The sequence below is a fragment of the Abramis brama genome (assembly GCF_963993115.1).
Source record: "Abramis brama genome assembly, chromosome: 4".
In the NCBI taxonomy this organism is placed as follows: Eukaryota; Metazoa; Chordata; class Actinopteri; order Cypriniformes; family Leuciscidae; genus Abramis; species Abramis brama.
In genome coordinates, this window is record NC_139966.1 from 37353227 (window position 1) to 37374646 (window position 21420).

At 44.4% G+C, this 21420-nt stretch overlaps 1 protein-coding gene across 1 annotated transcript; it reads left to right on the forward strand.

The window, feature by feature from the left end:
* Positions 1-1943: 1943 nt before the first annotated feature.
* Positions 1944-21148, forward strand: LOC311081206 (solute carrier organic anion transporter family member 1C1-like). The gene is made up of 14 exons (XM_084111622.1): positions 1944-2057; positions 2232-2373; positions 2571-2703; positions 3159-3265; positions 3360-3512; positions 3608-3706; positions 5585-5791; positions 11813-11977; positions 12073-12268; positions 12424-12589; positions 12687-12871; positions 13002-13066; positions 20712-20829; positions 20904-21148. Exons 1-14 carry the CDS (start codon positions 1950-1952, stop codon positions 21073-21075), a joined length of 2016 nt encoding a protein of 671 aa, XP_083967748.1. The 5' UTR covers positions 1944-1949; the 3' UTR covers positions 21076-21148.
* The last annotated feature ends 272 nt before the right edge of the window (positions 21149-21420 follow it).

Sequence of the window (21420 nt, forward strand, 5' to 3'; positions counted from 1 at the left end):
TGTCAACCATACTTTGTCAATTAGTAAGTCATGAAATGGCCAAAGAGTACCTACAAATGACTAACTGGTACATTGAGTATAGGACGCCAAAACGTTCTGACAGGGCACTGTGTTTGCCAGTATCTGAAAAACTGTTGAAGCATTGCAAACCTGTTGCGACCTGCAATTATTTGTAAGAAAGTGAGTGGTTGGTGTCACTGCGTGTTTTTGATGCTGTTAATGGCTCATCTTGCTTTAATTCATTATTAATTTTATATCTGTCTAAAGTAAATTTTCTCTCTGTGAATATGGTGTTTTACATGTTTTGCCATATAAATACTCATAAAAAGACAAGAATAATGTCTAAATTAAAGTCATACTTAGTTTTTCCTTTGCGTTTTTTTGCGTGCAGACGAAAACATTGTCAAAACGATCCCCATTCACACAGATCCACGAAAACGATTAGTAATGCTGTATTATTCATGCCATGCCTGTAGTTAGCGATGTCCCTTTGTAAAGAAACACTATGCTCCTATAGACAGAACATGTATTACGCATGCGCATGATGTCACTGTTTTCAAAAGTTTGCATTTTCAGACCCCCAAAATGCTAATGTTGTGTAAATGAACAGCCAAAACGCATAAAAAGTTTTCTATTTTTAGTTTAAAACGGTGTCGTGTAAACGGCCTCTAACTTGGTTCACATTCTATCTGGTAGTATATAAATTGGTAGCATATTTAAACATTCCATTTGAGCACATTCTTTTTTTCCCTTAAGAATGCATTTTGTAACTTTTTTGGACCAGAAATTCCTTTTTGAACTTAAATAAAAGTAAACCCTCTCACTGACCAATATTGCATCCTAACAGTAACTCAGCATACATGTATTCAAGATGCATTTATTACATTGTTATTACTCAGTATAAAGAATGTAAAGTGTCTCAGAAGTACATTTCGATGCATCTCAAAAACCTATTTTTGCAACACATATATAGACATTTAGTCAATTTCAGTTTGGTGAAAAGTGTTGAATTTTTGCTCTTTCAAAAAGGCTTCAACATGTAAACTTGTTAAAAACCTACTGTATGTGTCACACGGGGTCTGGAGAAGATGACATGATCATATCATCAAGGACATCAAGACAGACGACATGATTATAAAATATCAACAAGGTTTATTAAACTAGAAGGCAGCAGGCATAGCAGTGTGCACTAACACAAATAATAACCGACAACTGAAGAGTGAACAAGGAAGAATTTAAATACACAGTGGTGACGAACTAAATGATGAGCAGCTGAGATTTGTGGTTAGTGTCCATGGAAACAGATGAGTGGCGGGAAACAAAGACAAAGAACATGTGACTGATGAAAACAAACTAGATGTCCATGAAAACTAAAACAAACTGAACATAACTGTAACAGCTTGTAAATGTGATAGTTTTTGATTGATCTACAATTGGGTTAAAGGAACACTCAGTGCAAGTTAAAGGTTAATAAAACTGTCTAATGACTTGTAGGTGAACATAAAAAACACTTTCAGAGATCCCGCTTTGGGCATACTTCAACTGCATATTCAACTGCTTCCTCTCAAAGACACATCTAGACATGTGAGTGTTTCAAAAGTGTTTGCATTTGATTAAAATGCATTTAGCCTAGGATCATCTCTGAGATGATAGAAGTGGATGGATAGCCTAAATTTATATATTTAAAAGAAACTGTAACATCAGGATCGAACGTATGATGTAAAGCAATGGTTCTCAACTGTATTTTTTTTTTTTTTGTCTATTTTTTAAGAAAGGTAAAATAGTTTAGCCTGTCAACATTTTATTATTAGAATTTTATTTTATTTGTTTCAATAATGTTATTTTGTATTTTATTAATATTTTTATACTTATTATTGTTTTTTTCCATTTTTCATTTTTCCACATACGAACACAACTTTGTTTACCTATTCACTAAACCATTGTTCACCATGACAGAGGAGGGCAGCCCAGAGGGGTTCTTTGAGTCCAGACCAATGGAGCATTCAGACAGTAATAAGAAAACATCTCAGGCCAAATGCTGCTCCCCAAGCCTAAAGGCAAGAGACATTGTCTTTGACCATATGCATGTTTAACCGAGCAACAAGTGTAGAACCACTATTAGCTGATTATCTGTTTTAATAGTGGTGTATAATAGCTGTTATACTTCTGACAAAAAAAAAAAAAGTTAAATCTTCTGCCTTAATCTTTTTTCTACCCTTGTGACCGGAAAGATCTTTATTGGTGTACTTGCCTTCTGTTATTTCTCCAAATCCCTGACGGGGGCTTACACCAAAAGCGCCATCACTCAAATTGAGAGGCGGTTTGAGATCCCAAGTTCTACTGTTGGTATCATCGATGGCAGTTTTGAAATGGGTGAGTTGAGATGTGTCGAGCTGCACTGAGAAATGACGGCCGAGGTTCACCCATTAGATGAGTACTTATAGCAGTGAGTCACACCACTGAGGCTGTAATGTGACTGAATTTCCGTTCATACTTTAAAAATGGGACAGTTGATTGATGGTATGCTATGAAACAACAAACTTGTTAAATAACATCACATTTGCTTGCAGGTAATCTGTTGGTCATCACTGTGGTAAGCTACTTTGGCGCTAAGTTTCATAGGCCCAAGATCATTGGAGCAGGGGTCCTGCTGATGGGTATAGGGACACTGATAATGGCTTTACCTCACTTCATTATGGACCGGTGAGTAACGTTCATGGGTCAATGACAAATGAGGGTGTCTGTGATGAAGAACAGAAAAAATATTATATATATAATACTAAAAAGTCCCTAGAATTTCACTCTTTGTATTCATGTTTAGTTTCATATGATTTTAGAACACTTTTATAACATTTTCATGAAAAGTTCAAATTTAATGACATCATGGGAACTTGAATTTGTATTTAGTCCAAGCATTAAGTAAAATGTTCCTTATCTGATATTTTAAAAGATTTGTTGATTGTAAAATATGTGTTTTCAAGACATTGTATCTATCAATTATATTAATGTAATATTGAATAAATTAATTGATGGCCATGACATAATCAGTATATCCATACTAAAATATTTAATAAAGATCCACCTCATAATGATAAGTATTCTTCAAGATCTGTATTTTAAATGCTTTTATTATTTATGTGTCTGTTTGTTTCTGACAGGTACAAGTATGATACAGCTGCCGCCCACACTAATGATGCTGATAATTTCACAGTGAGATCCACATGCTCATCTGACACCCAGAATACTGTTCAACAGCTTGTGTCCGGTAATGCATGGTTATATGTGGAAAAGCATGTGGGATATTTTAATTGTAAAAAGCAGTAAAATACCCAACAGAGCACTCTATATGGGTTGAATAGGATGCCAAAAAGGGGAAGAGGAAAGCTCGCCCACATGGGTGATTGTGCTGTTGGGAAACATTATTCGTGGCATCGGGGAAGCCAGCATCGTTCCTTTGGGAATGTCTTTCATAGATGATTATGCACACCCAGAAAACTCTGCTTTTTACATTGGTGAGAAAATTATTGTGTGTGTGTGTGTTTTTTTTTTTTTTTTTTCTCAAACTGAAGTACCCTTGTCCCTTAGTCCATTTTTTTTTTCTCTGTAGGTTGCCTGCACACACTTGGAGTCATTGGGTCAATTTTCGGTTACTCGCTTGGATCTCTGTGTGCTATTATTTACGTGGACATTGGCTCAATAAGTAGAGGTGAGTTAAAATTGTTATAACTTAGAAGTCACTAACAAGAAACTACCAAAAGGAAGTGCAGTATTACTTAGTTTGTTTTGATCTGTACCATGGTAGTACTGCCTCTTTGAAGTACCTTGAGATACCATGACAAATACCATGGTACTGTATATGAATATGGTAATGTACCAGGGTGGGGTCAGAGGGTCGGTAGGGTCTCAAGCTGGAAAACAGGGGACTACCACAGAAGCACTGTCAGAGTAGAAGACCACCATGGCAGAACTGGAACCACCGTGGCAGAACAGTTGTTCAACCACGAGATGAGGTGCAAGAGTGAGACGAGGTGCGAGACGAGGTGCAAGAGTGAACTCTGACCCGACGCTTGGCGTATTGACGAACGCAGAAGCACAGAGGATAGAGCAAAACAAAACACAGGTCATGAATTGGAAGTCTAGGAGCTTGAGTTTGTTGCCCAGCCCTATTTGTTTGAACCACGAGAGGACTGGTGTCTATTCTCACCTAAGCTTACAATACTCCTACATCCTACGTCATGCGTTGGGTCAGAGTTCACTCTTCAGCCGGAACTAGACTCGTGGACTGTTGTTACCGGAAGCTAGAGATTATAGTTTATAAAGAAGAAAGTCATAAACACCTACACTGTAAAAAAAAAAAAAGTTGAGAAAACTTAAAAGTTTAAGGCAACCAGCTGCAGGACATTTTTGAGTTTTCTCAACTTAGGTGTTTGAGTTATCTCAACTTTTTTATGTCAAATAGTTGAATAAACTTTAAAAACTGAGTTTGTCATACAAAACGTAAGTTGGATTTTTTACAGTGTAGGATGGCTTGAGGTTGAGTTAGTAAATTATAAGATAATTTTCATTTTTGGGCGTACTAACTCTTTAAGAAGATTTGGTCATGTCAAAGACGAGGAGAACCAGACAAAACAATGAAACCCACCATAACCAGCGGTGTGGGTGGTGCCACAGGGATTGCCACTGCTTCAGGGGAAGGTTCGGACCACTGCAGCTTGGACCACTGAGGTGGACTTCAGGCTATAGATAGACTGAATACACCCTCCATTACTGTCACCAAGAGAACAGACCACTTTGGTACCTTGGGAAAAACAAGACTAAACAGAATTAGGGGAGCCCAACACATGAGGACATGGTGATCAACTGTAGGAGCTGGTGGAGTAGTAGGAGGATTCGGTGAAGGAGGATTTGGGTTGATCTTTGTGGCCAGAAAAAAAGGTTCAAATGAGACTCCTGTTACCTGAGAGAATAGCCCATGAGTGGCCTCTATGGTCAGGGAAAGGGACTCAGGGAAGACCTCACTGGCAGAACGGAAAGAAGAATGGGTGATTTCAACAACAGAGATGGCAGGGACAAAGATCTGGTTGCACTCTGTGGTTAAGATAAAGGAGGGAGTGTTATCAGCTTGTCCTCTGGGAGAAGTTAAGATCCTGCTGGGTTCATAATAAAGGCCTGGTCTTCTTTCAAGTAGACGTCACATGCAGTTTGATGGGGAACCCAAGTGCAGGGTCTTTTTTTTTAAGTTTATGGATAGTGAACAGGTAAGGATGATAACAGTTGGGATTGCAAGACAGGTAAGATAGGAACCACACAGATGGAGAACAGATGAAGATAAGGAGTCTTTCGATGAAGGAAAGCTGAGATGGACAAGCGATAAGTAAATCTACTAACTAAGAACAGAGAAGTCCATTTGTTCTTATCAGAGATCAGACACTGAGTGACTGTAGAGTATAAATGCTGTTCTTAACAGCAGGTGTGATAGAATATATGGAGTGGGCGAATAGTGAAATAAGGTGGTGAGCCCGGTGGAGGTTTTAATATATATTCACATAAATTGTTTATTTGTATATTTTCTTCTCATTATCAGAGAGTGTGACCATCACCCCTCAGGACTCTCGCTGGGTTGGGGCCTGGTGGTTGGGTTATGTGGTTTCTGGGCTGTTGACTCTGCTTGCTGCTTTGCCTCTCTGGTTCCTGCCAAGAGCTTTACCTGAAAACCCCCAAACCTATGAGCTGCTAGACAACCCCTCAAAACAACATAAACACACACCCAGCATTACAGAGATAGCTAAAGGTATGGTAACCTTACAGAGTGCATGCGTGCGTGAGTGTGTGTGTGTGTGTGTGTGTGTCATTATGGAGCTTGGCAGTTTCAGTTTCTTCTTATTGACCTATGACTAAGCCACGCCCCCAAACGCGATGAGCCAATCACAGTGTGCATAGCTAACCCAAAACACTTGGACATTCTCTGCTTCCACGTCCATTGAAATGCATTGCAGTTAGTCAGTTTTCATTTGTTTTTATATGTTTTTTCTTGTCATTTTAAGTTTAAAATGGTCAAACGGTGTGCATGGGGTACATGCAACTCCGACACTAGGTATCCTGAGAGGCTGGGCGACGGTGTGTATTTTTTACCCTTTCCCAAGCCACATCTCAACCGAGATAAGTGTCTGCTCTGGATTAAGTTATGCGGTAACTTAGACCACAACACCAACTAAACATGGATAATTTAAAAAAAAAGTTCTACATCTGTTCTAAGGTAAGTCAACAACGCATTTGAACGTTATCTTTAACATCTCTAACGTAACGTTAGGCTAATGTTAGCCTAGCTTCTAACTTAACAAAATGATGGAGTATGTTTTTATGTTTCCACTGTTCGAGCGCGCCCGCGCCTCTCTCTCTCTGACACACACAAATCAAATCAAATCAAGTATATTTGTATAGCGCTTTTCACAATACAGATTGTATCAAAGCAGCTTCACAGTATTAAAATAAAATAATACAACAAAGTTTGTTTCTAGTGGAATTTATTGATTGATAGAATAAAATTAAATATCCCCAAAATATCCCCAAAATATCCCCAACTGAGCAAGCCAAAGGCAACAGTGGCAAGGAACCGAAAAAACTCCATCAAGTGACCTAATGGTGTCCTAAAACTCCATCAGGTGACCTAATGGAGAAAAAAAAAACCTTGGGAGAACCCAGGCTCAGTCGGGGGCCAGTTCTCCTCTGGCATTTATGAACTAGAGGCCGGATTGTAGTTTGAAACTGTGAGATTAACAATATTATATGAATGCCTGGCTGAAAAGATGCGTCTTTAATCTAGTTTTAAACTGGGAGAGTGAGTCCGAGCAACGAACAGTATCAGGAAGGCTATTCCAGAGTTTCGGAGCCAAATGTGAAAATGCTCTCCCTCCTTTGGTTGATCTGGATATCCTAGGTATGACCAAAAGCCTTGAATTTATTGATCTTAAAGAGCGCGATGGATTATAGGGTGATAGAAGATCCGTTAAATAGACTGGAGCTAAGCCGTTTAGGGCTTTATAAGTCAGTAGCAATACCTTATAATTAATACGGAACTTTATAGGTAGCCAATGTAGTGATGATAAAATCGGTGTTATATGATCATATTTTCTTGATCTAGTAAGAACTCTAGCAGCTGCATTTTGGACTAACTGTAGCTTGTTTATTGAGGATGCAGGACAACCAGCTAATAAAGCATTACAGTAATCTAGTCTCGAGGTCATGAATGCATGAACTAACTTTTCTGCATCAGAAACTGATAGCATATTACGTAGCTTAGCAATGTTTCTAAGGTGGAAAAAGGCTGTTTTTGTAACATACGAAATATGATTTTCAAAAGACAGGTTACAATCGAGTATAACACCCAGGTCTTTTACTGTAGAGGATAAAGTAACAGGACATCCTACGATGTCAAAGTTGTATTGTGAGAGGTTCTGTGGGCGGTTTTTTGAACCGATAAGTATTACCTCTGTCTTGTCTGGATTTAATAAAAGAAAATTACGCGTCATCCAATCTTTTATATCTTTAACACACTCTGTCAATTTGGATAATTTAGCGTTTTCATCAGGCCGTGATGAAATATATATTTGAGTGTCATCAGCATAACAATGGCAATTAATTCCATGTTTCCTTATAATATTTCCAAGTGGCATCATATATATTGAGAATAATAGAGGGCCCAACACAGATCCCTGCGGCACTCCATAGTTTACTGGAATTATGATCGATTTTTCTCCATTTAAATAGACAAAATGGTAGCGGTCAGATAAGTATGATCTAAACCAGCTTAATGCTTGTCCTTGAACACCAGTATAATTTTGTAGTCGATCTAAGAGTATTGTATGATCTATAGTATCGAACGCAGCACTTAGATCAAGTAAAACTAGTATTGAGATACAGCCTTGGTCAGAAGCTAAGAGTAAATCATTTGTGATTTTAACGAGCGCAGTTTCAGTGCTATGATGCGGCCTGAATCCTGACTGAAACTTTTCATAGATATCATTTTCTTGCAAGAAAGAGCCCAGTTGAGTGGACACAACTTTTTCTAGTATTTTAGACATAAAAGGTAGATTTGAAATGGGTCTATAATTTGCTAGATTATTATGATCTAATTGTGGTTTCTTAATGAGAGGTTTTATAACTGCCAGTTTAAATGTTCTTGGAACATGACCTAAAGATAAAGATGAGTTAATAATATTGAGGAGAGGCTCTTCTACTATAGGTAACACTTCTTTCAGTAGTTTAGTTGGTATAGGATCTAATAAACATGTTGTTGTTTTAGATGAAGTGATAAGTTTATTTAACTCTTTTTGTTCTATAGTTGTAAAGCACTGTAATTGTTCTTGCGGGGGGATAATTGAGGCTGAATTATAAGGTGCGATTGAGGATTGAACGTTTACAATTGTTGTTCTGATGTTTTCTATTTTCTCAGTGAAGAAGTTCATGAAATCATTACTACTGAACTGTAACGGGATATTTTGTTAGGGTGACGTCTGTTTATTTGTTAGTCTAGCCACGGTGTTAAATAAAAACCTAGGATTGTTTTGGTTGTTTTCTATTAGTTTGCGGAGGTGCTCAGCCCTGGCCGCTTTTAGGGCCTTTTTATAACGTGACATACTGTCTTTCCACGCGATTCTAAAGACCTCTAAATTAGTTTGTTTCCATTTACGCTCTAAATTACGGGTTTCTCTCTTTAGAACATGCGTAGTATTATTGTACCATGGTGCTTTAATTTTCTCTCTGACCTTTTTTAATTTAATGGGTGCAACAACATCCAATGTTCTAGAGAGAATGGTGCTCATAGTGCTAGTTAGTTCTTCTAGTTCATCTGTTTGTTTGGGTTCAGGCAGCAGCTGAGACAGATTAGATAAGCAATTTGAGAAATTATCTATGGTGGATGGAAGGATTGTTCTGCCTGGTCGATAACGCGGCGCCGCATGACATATTACAGCAGTACGTAATATGCAAGTTACCAAGTAATGGTCAGTGACATCATCACTTTGTGGAATGATATCTATATCGGTTGGATCGGTTCCATATGATATAATTAAATCGAGTGTGTGATTAAGACGATGAGTTGGTCCGGTGACGTTTTGCTTGACCCCAAAGGAATTTAATAAATCTATAAACGCAGCCCCTAACGCATCATTTGAATTATCTACGTGTATGTTAAAATCTCCAACAATTAATGCTTTATCTACATTGACCAATAGATCTGAGAGAAAATCTGCAAACTCTTTTAGGAAATCAGCGTAAGGCCCAGGCGGTCTATATACGGTAGCCAAGGCTAGAGATAATATGGATTTTTTTCTAACATCTAAGAGCGTAACATTTAGTACAAGTATTTCAAACGAAATAAACTTATAACCCGTTTTCTGAGTAACATTGAGAATATCTCTATAGACCGCTGCAACACCGCCGCCACGACCAATCAGACGGGGTTCGTGCTTATAGGAGTATCCAGATGGAGTAGACTCATTTAGACCGAAATAATCATTAGGTTTAAGCCAAGTTTCAGTAAGGCAAAGTACATCGAAGCTATTATCTGTGACTATTTCATTTACAATAACTGCCTTAGGTGTGAGTGATCTAATGTTTAGAAGACCTAGCTTTAGAAATTGTTTTTGATTACTAATAGCAACATTTTCTGGTTTAATAACAATTAGATTTTTTCTAGATCCTGCAGTAGAATTATTATTTGATCTCACTAAACGAGGAATAGACACAGTTTCTATGCAATGTTCTACACTATTTATATCAGTTAATTTGGTGCAGCAGAGACTATGATTTGGACTTTTGGTTACTAGTCAAAAGGTATTTAACATTTTGGAGATGTTATCTGACAGAAGATCCGATCCGAATCTGCTTGGGTGTAAGCCATCAGCACGGTAAAGCCTAGGACGCTCCCAAAACAGATTCCAATTATTTACAAAGAGCAGTTTCTGCTCATTGCACCATGATATTAACCATTCATTTAGTGCAAATAATCTACTAAACTTTTTAAGAACTAGTCGGTACGTGGGAAGCGGTCCTGACACAATGATCGTTATATCAGGCGATGTGCTGCGTACCGTATCGATCAGATTCCTGAAGTCTTTCTTCAGAACCTCCGTCTGGCGCAGCCTGATGTCGGCCCCTCCCGCGTACAGGACCACAGTTCCGACGCGCTCGTTCAGAATCTCGGGAACGTGAGCAGCGATTTCAGAAACACGAGCACCAGGAAAGCAGTGACTATGCACCTTATTTTTATTTAACGTAGCGTGTACGTGTCGAACGATGGAATCACCGATGATCACAGCATCGCGTTCTGTTTCGCGAAGAGGGGAGAAGCGGTTTTGTGTGGATATCTCGAAAACCGGGAGGGTCGGAGAGAGTTTTCTTGGTCTAGACCTGACTCGCGTCTTCCGCTGCGGAAATATCCAGGCTTCGTGGTGGCATGTTGGAGCCGGCGTAAACGAGACCATAGCTGATCGCGACCTCGACGCTCGTGACCGATGTTGAGAAACGCACGGAGTAGACGAGGTCGGAGTCAGCGGGTTAGTAACGTTAATCACTGATTTGTGTGCATCGGCGCGTGATGTTTCAAGAGCCAAACGCCGGTCTATCAGCTCGGCTTTTCTCACTAAAAGGTCGTGGATCTGTTTCTCAACAGCTTCCAGCTCAGACTGTACCGCGTGCAGCTCAAATGTGTCCTCACCTGCACCAAAAGGTAGACTACTTACATCTGATATATTCGCCATTTTAACAGATGGACAGTAAGTTAAGTTAGCAACGACGCTACCAGTGATGCTATCAATATTAATACTAATTTATGGCTTAAGTCTTGGATATAATCCGTCTTTTTAGTGGTACGGGTGTGGAGTAGACGCACGATAGGCGAAAAAAAATGTTTGTTTGTAAATGAGTGCGGAGAAGACGCGTTCAGCCGTGATCCACGGACGTAACCTATAAGAGTATCCAGCGTTGGATCACTAGGCTTGAGACGCGTCTGCTCAACAGTCCGCGTTGTAACTATGAGGTGAGGAAAAATAGAAAATGTTCGTTGTAAGTGAGTTTAAAGAGAAATCAAGAATTATAAATCAATCGATGGAGCTCCAAAGACAACAACGCGTTCAGACGCGACGCATGCGCATTCGAATGATGTCACACACACACACACACATTACAGCATTGCAATCTTGACATCGCAGCCTGTTCATTATGCTGCGTTCACACCAAACGCGAATAGAGCGTCAATTTCGCGCGTATCGCGTCTAGTTCGACGCCTGAACATTTTGAATCCATTTGCGCGTCCAAAGCGAATAGGACGCGCGTATAAAGCGAGCGTTTGAAGCGAAATAGCACCAAACTATAACGTTTACACTGTGACCTGTAAATCTTTGTCTGGAGCTGAAGCTTTTCATCGACCTTCTCAACAATACAATTATTAATATAACCCTCCAATGCATAGTTAAGGCCCTTTTGGTGACTTCGAGATGATATATAATCTTTCTGTCTCCAAAAATCATCAATTGCCTCCTGTGAAATGTCTCCTACTGTGACAGCCAGCGCCTGTTACCGAATGTTGACTGTCCGAGTGAGTGGAGGGGGCGTGGCTTAGCCATAGGTCAATTATAAATATTGAAAAGGTGGCCAGGAGATCCTCCAGAAAATCAACTGTTATGTAACAGATCACCGTAATACAGGTTTGGAAAAGTATAAGTTTGCAGGAAACTAATGGAGTATTTTTTTTTATTCTATTAAAAAAGTAAAAGAGATTGTTCTCAAAAATGCCTATTTGCTTGTTTTCTAGATTTTGGGCCATCTCTGAAGCGTCTGCTCACAAACAAGATCTATCTCCTCTACCTGGTTTTCAATCTAGCGGCATTCAATGCCTTTACCATATTAATAACATATACACCAAAGTATTTGGAACAACAGTTTGGACAAAGTGCATCCAAGACCAACTTTCTCATAGGTGACAACTGCCATGATTATGGCCATGTTTTTTTTTTTTTTTTTTTTTTTTTTTTTTTGGCTGTTTAAACTGAGTGTGCTTATATATTTCTGTAGGAGTGACATCTATTCCGCCAGCGGCTCTGGGTATATTCCTGAGTGGGTGGATAATGAAGAGGTTTAAACTGGATCTGCTGGGATCTGCAAGAATGTCCTTTTTCACTGCAATTGCCGCATTGTTTCTCACCATACCTTGCTTTGCTCTTAGCTGTGAAAATACAGATATCGCTGGGGTCACGGTGCCCTATCAAGGGTACTTTCATTTCTAGTGATACTCTTTGTATACATCTTATTGCATTATGGAAACTATACATTATCCATCAATTTAATCTATCCTTAACAAACTGCTTGCCCTATCTAGGGTCATATAAATATGTAATATAATATAATCAATTGTTTATGTAGCAGAACTGTAGAAGTTCAGAATATAAGAAGTGATGTCCTCACTTCTTGCAATGCCGACTGTGGGTGTCCTGACTTCCAATGGGATCCAGTGTGTGGACAGAATGGAGTGACCTACATCTCTCCTTGTCACGCAGGCTGCAGTTCCACTCATGGCACAGGACAGAATATGGTGAACAACTATCTTTAACTCTTGACCTCAAAATCATTATGACATGTGTTTGAGTGTCTTTTCCTTTATTTTTTTTTCATTTGCATGTGTTTGTCAGACATTCCACCACTGTACATGTGTCCAGAGCTGGGGAATGAGTGCTGGGAACTCCTCTGCAGTGCTTGGACAGTGTTCACGAGAAAGCAGATGTACTATAATGTTCTACATCTATCTGGCGCTGCAATCTTTCGCCTTCTTTGTGTACTGTCTGGGCATTGTTCCCTTCTTCATCATCTCATTGAGGTTCTGTTTAATTACTTTACAACATATCTTGCAGTGATTAATCACAACTTTGTTTTATTCCACAATGGTATAATATATACCATATTTATATGGATGAAATTTGAATTAAATGTTTAATATATCCTTGCAGAATTGTGGATCCTGAGCTGAAGTCTCTCTCAATGGGCGTGCTACTGTTAGTTTTAAGAGTTTTGGGTAAGTTCACATTGAAGTGCCTGATTGTGTAATGTTTTGGTTTACTTAGAAGAAGTGTCCCAATAATTTAAATTAAATTACAGATGTTTTTCACATTAAAGTCCCTGTAAAGTCAAAATTAAGTATGTGTTCTGAGTTTATCACACCACAGAAAAATGTGTTATTAGCCACCCAGCCAAATTTGAATGATAAAAAATTATCTTTTTCCTCTTTTAGCGATGAAATGGTTTAAAATCTATTGAATGTGAAAACAAGCAAGACAAAACACGTACAAACTAGGCACTTTACCTCTCAACATACCTGTATTCTTTCTGTTGGCTAGTGTTCTTTTAGACAGTTGTGTGGCCACAGTCCTTTTCCCCACAAAGTAATCTGTCTGACATCCAACTTCTCGGGTGACTTTTTGCATGTTGTCACACTGGAACTCTGTCTCTCTTGTGGTTGGAAGGGACTGCTTTGTGAAGAGATAATAGTTGAAATTACTTGACTAAGGAATCATATTGATGCATAAACAAACAAGAAAAAAATCACGTTAGAGTGTTTCACAATTTAGTAGTTACGGTGGACTACCAACTATAATTATAACATATTAAGCAAGCACACAAGGCAACTTACACTCATTGGTGGGCACGCACTGCCGATGATGGCACCAGTTGTCGGCGCGACGGAAGGATGAAGGCCGAGGCGGGAGATAGTCGGTTCGGCCCCATTTACCAGTAACAGCGGATTATCAGTAAATCGATACTTGGTTACTCACGTAACCTCGGTTCTCTCTAGAGAGGGAACGAGTATTGCGTAAGCTTGCTTACGCTGCGGGAAAGTCTTCTTTTCTCGAGATACTGAAGCCAAAAATTATCCTTAATTTCATATTTTGTCAACGCAGTGCAGCTGTGGGCAGCTGAGCTAGAGCGGCATACTGCACGCTCATTGGCTGCCGCGCGGCAACTGCTTAAGCCTACCAGTGAGCCTGGCGTGACGTCACGCCCAATGAGGGCGCGCGCGCCCTCGCGCGTCACAGCCTGCCAGAATGGGCGGCGTCAGAGCGTATATAAGGAAGGCTCGTAGGCTATATTCTCTGTTTTCTGTCGAATGAAGCGACACGAGCTATAGGCTTTAAGCACGGCAGGGAACGCAATACTCGTTCCCTCTCTAGAGAGAACCGAGGTTACGTGAGTAACCAAGTATCGTTCTCTTACGTGAGGTTCTCTCGTATTGCGTAAGCTTGCTTACGCTGCGGGAACCCCTTGTCCACGCCGTGCGCGCCTAACGATCACATATGACTCTTTATGAAAAGCATAGAGGTGAAATGACAGGTGGCCAGCGGTGCGGGCCAACACATGTTCATAAGCACACCCAGGGAACACAAGAACGGTACGGCCGGTCTATGCATACTGATACCCTGAGCGTGCAGCTCAACAGACAAGCTAATCGATAATACAGCCTGCGCACATGAGCAGGACATGAACACGACTAGACTGACAGAAGTTTAGCCTGCAGGGCGGGAACCTAACAAATGTAGAGGGGGACGCCCAGCCCGCCGCCATACAAATGTCATGAATGGAAATCCCGCTGGACCATGCCCACGATGAGGCCATGCCTCTGGTGGAATGAGCCCGTATGCCCAACGGGCATTGCAGGTCTTTTGACGCATATGCTGCTGCAATAGCATCCACTATCCATCTGGATAGCGTCTGTTTCGAGGCGGCGCGACCCTTAGCGCGCCCTCCAAACGAGACGAAAAGCTGCTCTGAGAGCCTGAAGGCTGCAGAGCGCATGACATAACCCCTTAACGCCCTGACCGGGCAAAGGCGGTTAACACCCTCCTCGCTGCCGGATGACGGCAGGGCCGATAGGGTAATGACTTGAGCCCTAAAGGGAGTACCTAACACTTTGGGGACATAACCGTGCTTCGGCTTGAGAATGGCTAACGAGTCGTTAGGTCCAAACTCGAGGCACGACGCGCTGACGGACAGCGCATGCAAATCACCCACTCGTTTGACTGAAGCCAGAGCTAGCAGAAAAACGGTTTTAAGCGTCAAGTATTTCAACTCCACAGAGTCCAAAGGCTCGAAGGGATGCACTTTTAGGGACTCTAGGACCAGAGACAGGTCCCAAATAGGGACTGACGGGGGCCGAGGAGGGTTCATCCTCCTGGCCCCGCGCAGAAAGCGGGTAATGAGTTCGTTCCTGCCCAGCGAGCGGCTGCGCGCCGAATCGGCGAACGCTGCTATGGCCGCGACGTACACTTTGAGCGTGGAGGGGGACCTGCCCGCGTCCAACATCTCTTGGAGGAAGTTTAATACCTGTGGAACTCCACAGGACTGAGCATTAGAACCCTTTTCCACACACCATTTGCTAAACACCGACCATTTAGACGCATAGAGCCGCCTCGTCGAGGGGGCTCTGGACTGCGTGATCGTGTTAATTACCCCTTCTGGCAGATCAACGAATATCCGTTGATTTCCCACGCATGCAGAGACCAGTGCTCTGGATGGGGATGCAGAATCGATCCTCGGGCTTGAGAGAGAAGATCTCTCCTCACCAGAATCGGCCATGGGGCTGTGTCTGCCAGCCTCATTAGCTCGGGGAACCACGGTTGGTTTTCCCAGCGCGGAGCTATGAGGAGCACTGCGCAGTCCGCCTCCCTGATCCTCGCTAGCACTTGAGGCAGCATCGAGATCGGTGGGAACGCATACAGCGGAACGCTGGGCCATGTCTGAGCCAGCGCGTCCTCGTGTTTTGAGAAAAACCTCTGGCACTGAGCGTTCTCGCTCGCGGCGAAGAGGTCGATCTCCGCTTCGCCGAAACGACGCCAAAGCGATTGGACCGTCTGGCGGTGTAGAGACCATTCCCCTGGGGGAACGTTGTCCCTGGACAGTCTGTCCGGGCCGTCGTTCAGACGACCGGGTACATGAGCTGCCCTTAGGGAGCGCAGCGGTCCCTGAGCCCAGGATAGGAGGCGCTCTGTGAGAGCGCGCAGGGTTCTGGATCTGATTCCGCCCTGGCGGTTCACGTAAGACACCACTGACATGTTGTCCGAGCGAACTAGCACATGGTGTCCCCGTAGAAGCGGTAGAAAGTGCTTCAGCGCTTTCTCGACCGCCAGCATCTCTAGACAGTTTATGTGAAGGCTTTTCTCCGTATTCGACCATGGGCCGCAAATCGGACTGCCCTCGTGAGTCGCTCCCCAACCCATGTTGGACGCGTCTGTCGAGACCACTTTGCGGTGTGCGATGACCCCCATCGTCACTCCCCGCTGATACCATTCGGCCGCCAGCCAGGGCTGCAGGGCTGAGACACAGCGCTGAGTCACTCTGACTGGTGCGCGGCCCGAAAACCATGCATTGCGGGGCACTTCCGACTTTAGCCAGCATTGAAGCGGGCGCATTCGAAGTAAACCCAGCTGCAGGACCGCTGCGGCTGACGCCATATGGCCCAAAAGCCTCTGAAAGGTTTTCAGGGGAAAAACTTTCCCCACTTGAATGGAAGCGGCGAGGTGTCGAACACAGCGTGCGCGCTGTGTTGACAATCTGGCCGTCATCGCCGCCAAATCCAGATCTATACCCAGGAAAGTGATAGACTGGCTGGGGGTTAGAGAGCTCTTGTCCCAGTTCACGGAAAGACCCAGACTTTCCAAATGACCGAGAAGCGCTGTCTTGTGAGAAACTAGTTCCTCTGTTGAGTGCGCTATAATGAGCCAATTGTCCAGATAGTTCAGAATTCGCATTCCCTTCGATCTCAGGGGAGCGAGAGCCGCATCCATGCACTTCGTAAATGTACGGGGTGCCAGGGACAGGCCGAACGGCAGGACGGTGTACTGATATACCTGACCGTCGAAGGCGAATCTCAAGAATGGCCTGTGACGGGGTATAATCTGAATCTGAAAATACGCGTCTTTCAGATCGAGAGAGATGAACCAGTCCCCCGGGCGAATCTGCGCGAGGATTTGACTGGTCGTGAGCATTTTGAACGGTCGTTTCATGAGCGCTTTGTTCAAATGTCTCAGATCTAATATAGGTCTGAGCGCTCCGCCTTTCTTGGGTACGAGGAAATAACGGCTGTATAAGCCTGCCTCGGTAACCGGCGGCTGAACTCGTTCTATCGCCCCTTTGTGCAGCAAATTCGCTATTTCTGCGTGAAGCAGATGAGCTGCATCCGCCTTCACCTGAGTCTCGACCCGGGCGCGAAAGTGCGGGGGGCGGCGAGCGAATTGAAGCGAATAGCCCTTTATCACTGTGTTTAGTACCCACTTCGACACTCCCGGAATAGCTTTCCATGCATTCGCACTCATAGCTAGGGGTCGAATCGCCTCCGGTTCCCGCCCGCCGCACAGCGCGGGACAAGGAGCCTGTGGCGGTATGTGCGCGAGTCGCGCAGTGGCAGTGAGGGGAGACGGGGGCTCGCTGATAGCAGCAGGGTGACGCTGTGAGAGAGCGTTGTGTGTGACGGCTCGCGGCGCGGAAGCGGGGCGGGCTCGTGAGTGTTCACATGAGAGTGTGCGTGCTGTGTAGCGGGCACAGGGCTCTTTATTAACACACAGCCGGTGACGGATTGCTCTGGACCCCGAATGTGTGAGACAGAGCGAGCACTGTGTAGGTGTGAGCACTGGGGCGTGGGCACGTGACCTACAACTAACACTCGAGCGGCCGTAGCGCGCTTTATGTGAGTGCGCTCTGTGGGGTACACAGGGGAGATTGTGCTTGTGTGTAGCAATGAACACTGGGACGTGGGCATGTTTACTACACTCATAACACTGACGGCGTGAGCCGATTGACCAGATTTTACACTCTTTATTTGATTTATCTGGGTCGCCGTAAGAACGGCGTTTGTGTGCAGGCGAGAGAGTTGAGAAACTGGCTCGTTGGCTGCGGTGGACACTACTGCAGTAGCCTTTATCAAGGGGACTGGCAGAGGTATACAAGTTAGCTTTGACGGCGGTCCGGCCGCGGCGGGACTCAACCGTCTTTTCCTCTCGACGAGTGCTAGGAGGACTTCGCAGGCTCGGGTTTCAGCGAAACTCTAGGCCGGGGACCCCGCGGGGGTAGCGGCCTGTGCTGGCTGGTGGAGCGGGACCTGGGTCGGCCGCGCTGGCGCTGCTGCGAAGCTGGAGGTCGAGACGGGCGCTGCGTGGAGCTGCGTGCAGGAGGCTGAGTGTTAGAGCGGCCTGCAGCGGAGCTCGAGCGGCGGGGCAGAAAGAGGTTCATGGCCTGTGACGCCTTCTGTACTTAAGAGAAGCGGTCCACGAGGCCACTCACCGCAGGGCCGAAGAGACCGGTGGGTGAGAGCGGGGCGTTGAGAAACACGGACCGCTCTTGTTCCCCCATGTCGGCTAGCGTTAGCCAGAGGTGGCGCTCTATGACGGTCAGCGAAGCCATGGAACGTCCGATAGCTTGGGCCGCTGTCTTCGTCGTGCGAAGGGAGAGATCCGTCGCACTGCGCAGGTCGGTCAAGGCAGACTTATTCAGTTCTCCCTCGTCGAGCTGGCGGAGGAGGTCGGCTTGGAGAACTTGAAGGACCGCCATTGTGTGCAGGGCTGAGGCGGCTTGCCCAGCGGCGGAGAAAGCGCGGCTGACAAACGGCGAAGTAGTCCTGCAGGCCTTAGACGGGAGGGCAGTCTTTGAACGCCATCTAGCGGATGGGGGGCAAAGATGCGCTGCAATCGCCTGTTCGACCGGTGGGATCCGGTCATACCCCTTCTCCGTGGCTCCATCCACGGGCGAAAGAGCTGATGAGGCCGGAGAGCGGAGTCTGGCCGAAACTGGAGCATTCCACGATTTAGCAAGCTCCTCGTGAAGCTCCGGTAGAAAAGGCGCTGGTCTGGACGCTGGAGCTTGTCGACTGGCGGGCAGGAAGCATCCGTCGAGCCTGTTGGGCGGGGACACCGCTGGCGGAGACCATTCGAGGCCCAGGTGCTCGACTGCCAAAGTGAGGAGGCGGAGAAGCTCGGCGTCCACACTGGCGTGAGTCCTGCTGGACGCTCTGGTGGAAGAAGCGGAGCGGACAGAACCGGACCATCCCTCGCTGTCCGACGCCATTAATGAGCACGTGTCCAGTAGCGCGTTGTCATCCGCATCATCCCCTGAGGCGACGGCATCGAGGGCGAGAGCCGTCGGCTGCGCGTCGGGAAGCGGGGGCGGAGAAGGAGAGAGCGAGGCTCGCGGGAGAGGCTCCGGCGAGGCCCTGGCTCGAGTCTCGGGCTCCGGTGGTCGTTGAGAGCGGCGTTTCTTCTTTCGCGGCCCAACGACGGTTGGAGCAGGCTCTGTGAAGAGGGCGAGTCGAGCCCGCAGGGTCGACATCGGCAGCTCTTCACAGAAGGTGCAGCCGCCCGTGGAAAGCGCGACGGCTGCGTGGTCCCGGCCCAGGCAGAGAGCGCAGATAAGATGGCGGTCTCTGTCGCTGAGTGTAGAGCGGCATGAGCCGCACGTGGTGCGAGGCATTTGCAACAACGCCTCCGCTCTTTTAGATAGTGCTGCGGAAGCAAAACACACAGAAAGAGCTTTTGTAAAGGATATCGCCGGATAGCTGAGCTGGCACGGCAGGCTGAAGGCGGCGAAGATTCGTCCGGCTTCCTCAGGCTGTCCTAAGCTGGCTCGTTAGCTGTTCCTTGCAGGACAACGGCGACGGCTTCCTCTCAGAGTTCAGCGATGCGAGTGCTTCGCTGAAAAGACAGAAATCAGAGAATATAGCCTACGAGCCTTCCTTATATACGCTCTGACGCCGCCCATTCTGGCGGGCTGTGACGCGCGAGGGCGCGCGCGCCCTCATTGGGCGTGACGTCACGCCAGGCTCACTGGTAGGCTTAAGCAGTTGCCGCGCGGCAGCCAATGAGCGTGCAGTATGCCGCTCTAGCTCAGCTGCCCGCAGCTGCACTGCGTTGACAAAATATGAAATTAAGGATAATTTTTGGCTTCAGTATCTCGAGAAAAGAAGACTTTCCCGCAGCGTAAGCAAGCTTACGCAATACGAGAGAACCTCTCGTAAGAGAACCCAGTTGTCTCTGACTAAAGTTTATAAAACTATCTGGTGTAAAATGATCACTACAAAGGCGGGTTTTGGTGGTGATCCTCAACTCTCCATCAAGTTGGCTCTTCACAAAATGAATCCACCTTTTCTTGATGTGATCGTTTTTCGGAAACTTAAACAAGGACACCGATCTCTTTTGAACGCGATCGCATCCAGGTAGTACGCATTTCCGTGACGAAGGCATAGCTAGTTAGCAAACTGTAGGCTGTAGCAGAGAATGTCTAATAGGAAAGCTGTAGTAAATAATACTGACAGTAACTCGCGATTGAGCGGCAAACTGATGTGAATCTGCTCTATTTATATTGTTAGGGGAGGGGCAGCGTCAGGGGCTCCAGTGCGTCATCAAGTAGGGGCGTGTCCAATAGCTCAGGGGGCTTCAGTGCGTCATCGAGCCCCCGTTTTAGCCCCGCCCAGAAAATCCGTAAAACAGCAATGGTGAAAAACTGTTTAACGGTCTAACTCCACAATTCAGCACTTCACAGTTCACAGCCTTTGTAATATGTTTTAGCATATACATTTCTAACATTTATAATGTGTTTAGAATTTTTTTTTAGAATTGCCTTTACAGGGACTTTAAGGTCTGGCACAGCATTGTTTTTAATGTAATTTCACTCTTTTAAAGGTGGTATTCCTGCTCCCATTTACTTTGGGGCTCTTATTGACTCTACCTGTCTGAAATGGGGTCACAAGAAATGTGGTGGAAGAGGTGCTTGCAGAATGTATGCCACTGAGACTTTTAGGTGAGCAAATCTGGCAGGAGTATTCTATGTAGCCCCAACTGATGCATGCTAAAATGTAATGTGACCCTCATTAGGTTCCTGTTTCTGGGACTGGTCAACTGTCTCCGGTTGTTAGGATATATCCTGTTATGGGTGGCCATCACACAGATTAAAAGGAAAGTACAGAATGATAAACAGAAGTCCAAGGACAAAGAACTGCAGGAGCCTGTGTTGTATGGTCCAGGACAGCAGAATACTCTAAAATAATGTTCTGCATTATTTTATTTTGTATTTGTTTATGTGTGTGTGTGTGTTTTTTTTTTATGTGCTTTGTTTTATTTTAGTTTGTTCCTTGGTCATATTATTTCTGTGGCCAGGAGACTGATAATCTTTTGTCCCATTATTTATATTTATATTTAATTAATTTATATTAAAAAGGTATTATTATAAATTATTTTATTGTTATCAATGTTAAAAAAGTGTTTTGCAAATAGAAATAGAAATAGAAAAAGAAAAAAAGAAAAAAAAAAGTTAGATATAACTCCACAATATTAATGTTACAAATATAACTTTAGATTTAAAATTTTGACTTGGTTAATGGCTCATGTCACC

What these genes read in the sequence shown, in the direction of transcription:
- LOC311081206 (XM_084111622.1), top strand. Translation starts at nt 1,950, where the DNA reads ATGACAGAGGAGGGCAGCCCAGAGGGGTTCTTTGAGTCCAGACCAATG. An exon ending in CAAGACCAACTTTCTCATAG is followed by an intron (nt 11,978 to 12,072) that starts GTGACAACTGCC and finishes ATATTTCTGTAG; the next exon opens with GAGTGACATCTATTCCGCCA. An exon ending in TTCTTCATCATCTCATTGAG is followed by an intron (nt 12,872 to 13,001) that starts GTTCTGTTTAAT and finishes ATATCCTTGCAG; the next exon opens with AATTGTGGATCCTGAGCTGA.